Source organism: Pteropus vampyrus, unplaced genomic scaffold, assembly GCF_000151845.1.
Source record: "Pteropus vampyrus isolate Shadow unplaced genomic scaffold, Pvam_2.0 Scaffold292, whole genome shotgun sequence".
Lineage (NCBI taxonomy): Eukaryota > Metazoa > Chordata > Mammalia > Chiroptera > Pteropodidae > Pteropus > Pteropus vampyrus.
In genome coordinates, this window is record NW_011889073.1 from 1,048,317 (window position 1) to 1,059,024 (window position 10,708).

The 10,708-nt window shown below is 39.4% G+C and overlaps 1 protein-coding gene across 5 annotated transcripts in view; it reads right to left on the reverse strand.

The window, feature by feature from the left end:
• Positions 1–10,708, reverse strand: part of GTF2H5 (general transcription factor IIH subunit 5) — a 19,168-nt gene that overhangs the window by 2,560 nt on the left and 5,900 nt on the right. Inside the window, exons 2-3 of one of the 5 annotated variants that reach the window (XR_002776487.1) lie at positions 7,424–7,477; positions 3,412–3,545 (exon numbers count right to left, since the gene is read on the reverse strand). The exons of 1 other annotated variant lie outside the window; for it this stretch is intronic. Coding sequence is in view for 1 of the 4 variants with exons in the window: in XM_011376303.2 (XP_011374605.2) it covers positions 3,412–3,545 (134 nt within the window). In the remaining 3 variants the exon portion in view is untranslated. Of the gene's footprint in view, positions 1–489; positions 2,975–3,411; positions 3,546–7,423; positions 7,533–10,708 lie in introns of those variants that run through there. 3 more of the 5 variants (XR_002776486.1, XR_002776485.1, XM_011376303.2) reach the window with 3 other exon arrangements.

Consider the following 10,708-nt stretch of genomic DNA (forward strand, 5'->3'; position numbering starts at 1 on the left):
GCTTTGACAAAGCAAGGTGTACATTAAGAGTCAAATCTAGGTTCAGCCCTGGCTCTATCACTTACCTGTGTAACCTTAATATGTACTTAATCTCCCAAAACCTCGAAGTGAGCCCACATAAGAAACATCATGAAAATTAAAGGAGAGAAATGCCAAGGATGGCATCTGGTTTGTAGTAGGTACTCAAGTTTTTTTTTCCATCCTTACAATTCTGAAACTTGTAAGTCTGAACTATCATTCAGAATCTTTAAAGGCAATCCTAATAAAATCTCTTTGAGAATACTGAGCTCAAAGAAGAGATCCAATTCAATTCTATTTATTTGTGCCTTTACTTTGGAACAAATAGGATAGTCATAAAGGAAAGAGGGATGTAATTTCTTGCATTTAAGAAATAACTCTCATAAAAGTCCTGAATCATGACGAAGGACACTCTTTAGTTCTAATATAATATACAATAATGTGTTTGGCAAAAAAATGAATATAAAAATATCAAGTTGCATACAGATTTAATTTTTACAGAAAAGATAATCTTATACAATCTTTTGGTTTTTTAATGTCAACATCAATTACAAAGATAATTTAATTCAAAAGGTCAGAAAAATTTAATGAACAATAAAAACAAGTTTTACTTCTTTCAAGTACTAACATGGGTAATAAGTGAAGCCAACAAAGGATTTATTTTACTCACTAAATGAGTATGGTTCGCAAAATATTAACTACTAAAAAGTCGAGCCTTCCTAATTACTTTCTTACTTTCAACTTACCACTAAAATGATTGTATTAATAATTTACTATGCTGTAAAATTATGTGAATAGATCTACCCACATCAGAATTGAGAGATTTTAAATTTAGTTTCTAGTATGTTTATCTTACACTTAGGTTCAGAACACCTAAAGGCTACACTTACTCACTTAGATTCGACAAAATCTGCTATTTTTTTGTACTCACTCACTTAATAAATACTTAATGAATACCTATCATGTGCCAGGCCCTATTCCAGTCCTGGGGATTTAGCAATGAACAAAACAATTAAGAACCTTCCATGTCACAGAGCTTATATTCTAGCAGTAGAACTATGATAAACAAACACAAAACCAGAAAAGTAGGATGAGAAATGGCAGTGGTGAAACTGATAGGCTCTTGCAAGTTTAAGTAAGGGAGTAAAGGAAGGCCTTACTGAGCAGGTGACATCGAATGAACCGCAGAAGGCGGTGTGGGGGAGAAGCATCCTAGGCAGAGTGAAGAGCCTACAGGTGGCTAGAGACAGGTGCCTGATTGGAGATAGTGGGAGAGAGCTCGGAAAGTTAAAACTGGTTCAGATGATGTAGGACCTTAAAGATGATTTTAAGGACTTTGACTTTTACTAAGTGCCATGTCAATTTACAAACTGAGTTACATTTTAGATGTACGAGTCATACTGCCTGCTGGGTTGAGAAGACTGGAGGTGAGTGAGGGGTGGCGGCAGCAGCAAGGGTGGCACAGGGAGACCAGTGAGGTGACTGCTGTATCCAGGCAAGAGACGGTGATGATGATTTGGACCTAGGTGGTAACAGGTAATCAGACGTGGCTGAATTTTAGACATATGTTAAAAATAAAGGCAACAAGATTTCCTAAGACTACACTTGAGTTTTGAAAGAGAGGATTTAAGGAGGCTCTAAAATTCTTAGTTGGAGGAAATGAAAGGATGGAGTTGTTTCACTGAGGATGAGTGTGGGAAGAACAGGTTTGCCGGTAAGATCGCGTTGGTTTTAGGCATGTTACATTTGAGAAGCCTACAGGCACCCACGTGAAGCAACAGAGTAAGAAGCTGGATATACCATTGTGGATTTCACACAGCGAAGTCCAGACCGAAGAGTAAGAGTCAGTCATCAATGTACGACAGGGGAAGCTACAAAGGGTCCAAGGACCAAGCCTTGGACACCCCGACAACAAAAGGTAAAAACAAATCAATCAGTGACCACTGAGGTAGGAAGAATGCACGAAGAGTTCTGGAAGCTAAGTGAACAAAGGATATTCAGAAAGGAGAATGATCAACTGCATCAAATGTGGTTCACAAGCATAGTAAGGTAAGGACTGAGGATTGACCACTGGATTCAGAAAGCTGCTGGACCTTGGCACAAGTAGTTTTGGTAGAGTTGTAGGGAGAAGGCTAACGAGTGGGTTTCAGAGGGAGGAGAGAAATTAAAGTGAACAGAGACAGGTCTGAGAAATTCTGCTACAATGAGCATGAAAACAGAGGGGGAGCTGGAAAGGGATGTGGGACTCAGTTTTTGCCTGGGAGGGGTGGGGACAAATTACAGTATGTTTGTGATACACTGGGAATGATCTAGCAGAGGAAAAAAAACTGATGATAAAGCAGGAGAAAAGAGGAAAACCACTGAAGAAGTGTTCTTAAATAGGCAGGAGGGGATGAGATCTGGTTCCCAAGCAGGAAAGCTGGCTTTAGACAGGAGAATGGGCAGTTCCTTCATAGTAACTGGGTGGGGAGGGGGCGGGTATACGGACACAGATCCATGTGAGAAAGACTCATGGACGTTCTCTGATTGCTTTTATTTTCCCAGTGAAATAGGAAGCAAGGAATCAGCTACAAGAGAAGACATGGAAGTTGTTCGAGGTAAGAGAAATTGAAGGTATGAAATACTAGATTTCATCCATTTTAAGAAGCACACCCCCACCCTGCCCCAACACACACTTTAACAACTCTGAAACTGAGATGAGTCTTAACAATCGAGGCGATATTAGAGTATAACTGGCAGTGATTTTTCTTAAAGGTACATAAAATAATCACTAAGTTTGTAAATTAACGAAATCTTAGATTTGATGTAACAGCTTTACCAGGAAAGTGGAGAGTAAGTGAACTAGGAAACGTCACGAGCTCGCTGGCTAGCATTCAGGGTCCGCCTGAGTTGAGCGGTCACGAATCTGAAGTGAAACTGCACAGTATGCTGTGCGTTTTCCTCCAGTCCCCGAGAGCTGTGGAGGTCAAGGTTCAGAGAAAGCAGGGAGCTGGATTTAACCAGATTTGGTGAGTATGACCGAGGAGGGCAAGGGAGTTGAGAGTGTCTTTGAGAAAACAAAAATACTGATGGACTGTGAAGCATAAGCTGGGCAGGGAGGAAAGCGAGGGTGCCGGGGAGGCGAAGGACAATGAAAGCGTGAGAGTCGGCAGACTACTTCCGGTCGAGCTGAAGAGATTAGAAAGATGGGGCATTACAGGGAGTGAACTGGAGAAGTCAGATGTCTGGAATGGAGACTCTGAAGAGGTGGCGGCATTGGTAGGGACAGGTGTAGGTCTGACTACGCGCACGAACGGCTGTGACAGGGTGGAGGACAAGCTTATTAGAAGAGGAGGTCAGGGAACTGAGAGGGCAGAGTATTGGAAGGACTATCCACACGGATACTGAACCCACCAAGAATCTGAGAGGAGAGCTACTGAAGAGTGACAGGTTGTCTTCAAGGAAAAACCAAGGAAAGATTTGGGTGTTTGTGGATTACTGCAAAGCACGTGGTTTAGTCTGATGGTATGAGATTCAGAACGGGGTTCCTATAAAAGAAGAAAGGAGAATTTTTAGAAGCGACAAGGAATAAGGTAGACAACTATCCTATTTCCTCTAACACGTCTTGTACCATTGGGCTGAAAGGAAAAGGGGCCTGGGGAGAGATGAAGCATTCAGAGGAAAGGGCAAGGACGCAGGGGATCCTGCCACCTCACTAGGTTCTGGAGGGCAGAGTGGAAGGATGGGGGTGGAAAGTGGACGGAATTTAAAAAAGCAGGTGTATACAACCACAAAGTAGTGCGCGTCAAAGGGATGAGGGATGGCCTGGAAGGCTGTGACCTTTCGGGTGAATGAAAACAGGAAGGGACAAAACGTACGAGAATGAAGGTCTCCAGGCAGATAACGACATGAGACTGAACGGCAACCACAGCCAGTGATGGATGGGAGAGAATGGGGGTCTTTGGCAGAGACAGATAATGTAATGGTCACAGATTTAAGCAGACGGAGATATAAAATTTAACATTTTCGGTAATTCCTTAATTTTGGCAGTTACACAGAATAAAAAATTAAATTTCTGTAAAGTAGTAAGACTGGATACTGAAAAAATCTCACTAAGGTACACAATTTATCAATTATTGACAAAAAGTAGGCTGTGAAACAAAATGAAAAGGAACATAACGGGCAATTTGAGAAGGAAGCTGGGAGTAATGAAGTAGGTTGACCAGGGTTCTTTCGGATGACATTTCAAAAGTGGAAATGAGGAGGCCCACAGGACAGGGAACTAAAGCTTCAGCTTCTCTACTACTGCTGTGTTCCTGCTCGGACTCTCTTGAAAAAACTCAATTGTTCTGCTAAAGTCTTTCTGCCCTATACAAATAAAAGGGCAGGTGGGATGGGATGAAGAATAAAAGGAGAGCAGTCTAAGACTAGACGGGTGTGGGGGACAGACAAAAATCTTCTTTAGTGTTCTAAATCTAGGCTGCTTCCTCCTCTCCCCGAAACCAAGGGACAGGGAGGACTCATCTCTCTTCACGTGCCCACCTGACCCTCCAGGCCCTTTTCATCCTGCAAGAATCTCGACATTTTCTATAAAAACCAAACTCAGAGGTTTCTTTGAAGGGTATACCTTACACAACAGAACAAACAATTGTTTTTTTGTTGGCCCTTTAAATTAAATTTCGGGTCTGAATGTAATAGTAATGAGAACAAATGCGGACATTGTGAAAATCGCTGTCCAGAAGTGGTATGTTACTGTCTGAGCTCAGGGTATTCACAGAAGACATCCTTTATTCTAGTAATTGGCTGCTATAAGAGGAATTAGAGATAGCAAAGGTTAAATGATGACAAAGACTATTATGTCTCCAGAACACTGCTAGATGAAATAAATTTACATCACTTCAATGATGTAAAAGTTAAAGAGCTGAAACCAAGAAGTGTCCATCTGTGCTTTGAATCGTGTTAGTGTTTTCAAAATTTCTGCCACTTGCATATGTGGGGGAAGGGGAAAATTCCTCCCTCCCTCTTCTGGTTCTTTTGGCTCGTTGAAGAATCAACATGAGACAGATTAACAGGAGAAAACTGCATTGAACTTTGCGTGCATGGGGACCCCACATATGTGAGAGGTTCAGACAGAATGGAACAGGAGGAATATCTGACATCCTGAGCCGAGGAATGAAGTGAGGCACCTGGGGCTTCGCAGAGATGTTTAGTAATGAGATGTCTGCTCTGCCTATAGGTAGTTCAGAAGAGGTTACTTCTGGTGATAGCTCCTATTATGGGCAAGGCCCCTAATTTAAACTTGTCTATGCAGTTAAGCAGGGGCAGAAGTTTTTCTTGAGCCTACAGGGTCTTGACTGCTTTTAGCTCAAAATAATCTACATACCACAGGCACTTCTTGGGGTGACTCATTCTGAACCCCTACACATAGTATCATTGCTATTTTAGCCATCTCTTTTAACACTTGCATTATATATTAATAGTTTTCTTTAAATTGCTTTTTAAAGAAATTGCTTTATATCAACTTGTAGGTTTAACTTCACCTGGTATGAATTACCAGTCATCTTGAAGTGTTCTATTTTTTTTCTCAAATAAATTAAGCTGGTCATATAAAGACGATTTTTGTGTTCTTTCCCAGCCCCCACCCCCAAATGTGTCTTCCATTACAAATCACCCTGAACACTAGTGCTGTCCCCCACATGTGGGAAACATGGACAACTGACAGGCGAGGTGAGTGACTGGTCAGTGAGACACTGAAATCACTACCTCTGATATCAATCTCCTCAATTAAACTTTCTGAAAGGAAATAGAAAGCAGTTAATTTGAGACTGGATTCTCAAATTAACTAAAATATAATCTGTAATAATTCAAAAAGACACTCAAAAGTTTAAGGGGCATTTTGTTATGAGTTGTCGAAGGCCTGGAATATCCTTCGTGAATACAGGGCTATTCTACTTCTCCATGGAAGGTCTCTGGGAGAACCTGCTGGCAAGGAAAAAACCGAAACCGGGTTCCCAGAAACATAGTTGGTTCAAGTCCTGGGATCAGGGCTAGTGAACAGGAAAAAAGTGTCTTCGCCCTGGAAACAAGGACAGCTATCAAAAAACCCATTGCTAAAAAACCTTAGTATAGCCCCTATAACATATATTCTAATAAATATTACCCTCTGAGGGGTCTACTAGGACAAAGTAAATCAGGCCATCAAGTTAATTGGCCAGATGGATAAAGTTGTCAGCACTGTCTATCCCATCAGATTGATAATCTTGGTTTAGTCAATGGTAAACTATCCTTCCTGATAATAATTAGCTAACAGATCTAATGATACAAATAACTTAAAACTATTTCTCCATAAATTTGTATGTACTGAAAATAGAATGTTTTAGAAAATTGACACTCAATATGAAATGGCTTCGTTCCCTTACATTTCCCTCTTATAAGCCTTTTCCAAAATGTTTTCTCAATTTGAGTTTTGTCTGGCCTGAGATATGGGTGCCTAAGTTAGGGTCCAGCATATTGTAGGTACTCAATGTTTGCTTCATGACTAGGTCTTAAAAGAAAGGGTCACCACAGGGGACATTAACTTACCCAGAAAAAAGGGACCCAAGTTGCCAATATGACACATAAAAGGTTTTATTGTTACAAAAACACGAGAGAACTCAAGAAAGCCTAACCTTAAACCCCAGCTCAGCCAACCAAAATATGTATCATTATATAAAATCACTCAATCTCTCCATGTCTTAGGCTCCTAAGTAGTAAGACGGAGACAGTACACTTATGTTGCAGGGTGGCTGGATTAGAGAATATCTAAAACAACTTGCTCACCATAGATATTCAAATGAGGAGCAATTAAAATGCCAAGAGTATCTGGGTATGTGGGAGGATGTAGGCAGAGAAGTTCAAATCACCTAGTTCTATCCCTATGAACAGATATACTATTTCTGTTAGAAAAATATTAACCTGAGATTATATGATATTATTCTACGATTATATGCGTACTTTTTTTTTTTTAAGTTAACACACTATTATACTTAGATTTGTGTTGGAGAAACTGTCTGCAAAAGGCTTAGTAGCTTGAGCTCTGGAGCCAAATACCATGGTTTAAAAATCCCAGCTTAGAAGCTGTGTAACCCTGAGCAAGTTGATGAATTTCTCTGTGCCTCAATTTCTGCACTGATAAAATGGAGATAATAACACCTGTATTTCATAGGGTTGTCGTAAAAACTAATTGAATACTACAAAGTACTTACTATAGTATCTGGCAAATGCTCAGTGTTATTTATTAAAGGAATGGAGCACTCATCAATTAATATTGTATCATTGTCCCACACCACTTAAAATGTTTTCAAATATTTTACTAGCTATATCATTTGACTATAAATCTATGTTACAGTAAACACTTTATTTTTTATTAACACAATTAACTACTTACATTTTAATCCACAGTTCTGATCATTCCTTAGGATCACTTCCTTAAGATAAACTTCTAGAAATGAAATTATTGTGGGATTTAGGCTTAGACTGCCCTCCTTGATTCAATTCTGTTAACAAAATTCATTCAGTAAATAAATATTTACGAAGCACCTCCTATATTTATCTCAGGCACTGTTCTGAGTGCCCATGAAAACCTTAGTAATATGGCCCAGCAAAGCAGCAAAGGCTCACAAGACACACATAAATGCTGGGAAAGAATAGAATGGTTAAACTGGTTTGCCTTAGTTCTTATTTGCTTCTCATACACAATAAGATTTAGAAGCCAAACCCATAAGAATAAATCTGGTCTAATATTATCTATTTCTCCATATTTTTTACTATTATGCTATAAACTGGTTGGAATCTGCACCTCTGCAACAAATCTTCCTTGCTGAGCCAAACCAAATGTGATAACTGCCACACCAAAGGTCTGCTCTAGCATCTAGAATTGGACAGCCATTTGTAGGACATATGCTGCTTGCTTCGATACTGCTGTGGTTGGCTAGATTTGGGAAAATGCTTGCTGTGAGGCTAGCAGTTGATAGTGGTGAATCCAAATAAAGAGGACATTTTCACCAATGTTATTTCGACATAAAAACACAAATTTATAAACAAACAAAAATACTGAGCTTTAGGTTTTGGTATTTGATAAGCCTTGAGAGGAATGAATTTTATATCCAAGTACCTTGATTTTTCAATTCACTGAGAGTTGGGCCTAAATGGCCACCATTATAACATGGTTTATTTGCTTCTCTACTGTTCTCAAGATCACTTAAAAGGCACTGATAGACATGAACTTTAAATGTGGCAGTAAATTAAGCCATTCTAAGACAGATGTCACATTAAGATTCTCCTTCTGAACTAGGCCATACATGCCCAAGAAGTATTTTGCTGGCTGGCTGGACTGAATATGTGGAAAAGCACTATTTAGGCTATTATATGACCTTGTATGGTGATGTTACTGCAATTTGGAGAATCACTGGGACAATGGAAGTAGTTTTAGGAGATCCCTGTGTGGTTTGCCTATAAACTCCAGACCTATCAAATTCGGTACTCAAATATCCCTAAATGCTTCACACAATCTATGGATAAGGTAATAAACAAACTCATACTGATACTGTATTACTAACAATCTTCTCTTTGGCATCAGATACAGACATGATGGAAACAGAAGGATTTTTCCAGTTATTACCCTAACATGTGCACCTGATCATGAGGAGTACCCACCAGCCCTAGCCATGCCCTTTATGAATCTGTTATTTCTCAGGCCTGGAGTCTTTCGGAAGATTTATCTCCGGGAAGACAGTTACCCTTTTGAAAAATTGTTTAGAATTCACCTTGAAGGGAAAAAATTAGTTTTGCAAAGACAGTATCCACCTACAAAATTTAAGTGGACCTAGTGCAAAACAATCCTCCACTGGGAAATTGGCCATCAAGCCTAAGTCGATTAAACGCTTCTCAAACTTTAAGTGCATTTTAAGAAGATCCTCTGTATGCACGATTCTGATTTAGTAGATCTAGGGTGAGGTCTGAGATTTTATATTTCTAACAAGCTCCAGATGCTGCTAGTCTGGAAGAACAAGATAACAGAGGGCCATTAGAGCCCAAGCAGAACTTAGAGGCTTGATAACACAACAGCAAACCAGCAAAGAGCTCACTCAGGAAAGAAAACTAACACCTTGGTTCCTTTTACAAATCTGCACTCTTAGTCCTTATGGAGAAACTGAAAGCCTACCATTGAGATTTTAATGAGACTCACAGAGTTGTGCTCTTTAAAATGCAGTCTAGTCACATTTTTTCAAATTAAAATATAAGTTTGATATAATCTCAACCCTCATTCCAAAGGGATTACTTTGGAAACAGACTAAATTATTCCTATTCTCAAATAGCCATCAATGACAAAGAAAAAAATGGATATGGGATGGGATTGGGGAAAGCAGCAAGGTAAGTCAACTGATAAAAGAGGCATCATGCATCATTACGAAAGGTAATAAATAGTGTTGAACAACTGTTCAGATATTTGACCAAAAAAAGGGGCTAATTTAGATCTTCAGTTCATAATGTCCCCCCTAATAAACTCCAGATGAATGAAACTTTAAACATCAAAAACAAAACAAAACAAAACAAAAAAACAAAAAACCCCCCCACAAAAATATAAAAACTCTCCAAGAGAGAAGTGAATATTTATCAAATCCTAGGGGTTAAGGTTAAATTTAAGATAACTGGAAGAAACGAAAGGAAAAAAATTTATAGCTTGCATTGCGTGTGTATCCTATGTGTTAAAAAAATACTAAAAGACCAACCGGAAAATGTTAACTATGACAAGAGTAAGAAAAATGAAGTACAAAAATTTGCCTAGAAGTCTTCTCCAAAAGAAAACAGCAGTGTTCAGATTTCTGAGACTGAGATCTGGTCCCTTTTGCTTTGCCCCAAGTGAATACCTCTCCCTTCCAGCTCTTTGCTTTTTTGACATACATTCTACTCTTTCACATTAAACAACAAAAATACTAAGAACCAGAGTCCCTTCCTTAGTTCTCAACCCATTTCTCTAGTCCTTGGCTCACTGTCACAACAAAACTCCAGTCTCAACTTCCTCACCTCCCTTTCCCTTTTCAAAGTATACGCCCACTCCCGACTGGCGTCTATCCCACCTCTCAATTAAGTTTCCTCCAAAAAATCAATGACCTCCAGTGTGTCATCTTAGTCTCCTCTCTCTCAATCACGTGACACAGCCCACTCACCTTCATGAAACATTCCCTCTTAGCCTCCCCCCTACTTCACTAGCTGTTTTCTTCTGAATTGTTTTTGCTAGTGTCTCCTCTACCCCAACTCTGTATCTGTACTATCCATAAGGTAGCTCACTAGTCACATGTCACTTCTGAGCACCTGAAATGTGGCTAGTCTGTGAACTGTGCTGTAAAACACACATTGGATTTTGAAACTTTAATATGAAAAAAGACTGCACAATTTTGAAGTCCTAGTATGGACTCTGAAGACAGTCTGTTGAAATATTTTGGATATACTGAGTTAAATAAAATATATTAATTTCGCTTGTTACATTTTGCTTTCTAAATGGCTACTAGAAAATTTAAGACTACATATGTGGCTTGCTTCATATTTCTATTGGACAGTGCTGCTGTAAATGCCAGAAGTATCCTAGAGTTTGGCCTTGCTCCTTAGACTTGCCATCACAGCAGACTGTACCATTACCTATATAAGAGCTCATATTAGGGGCACAGAAACA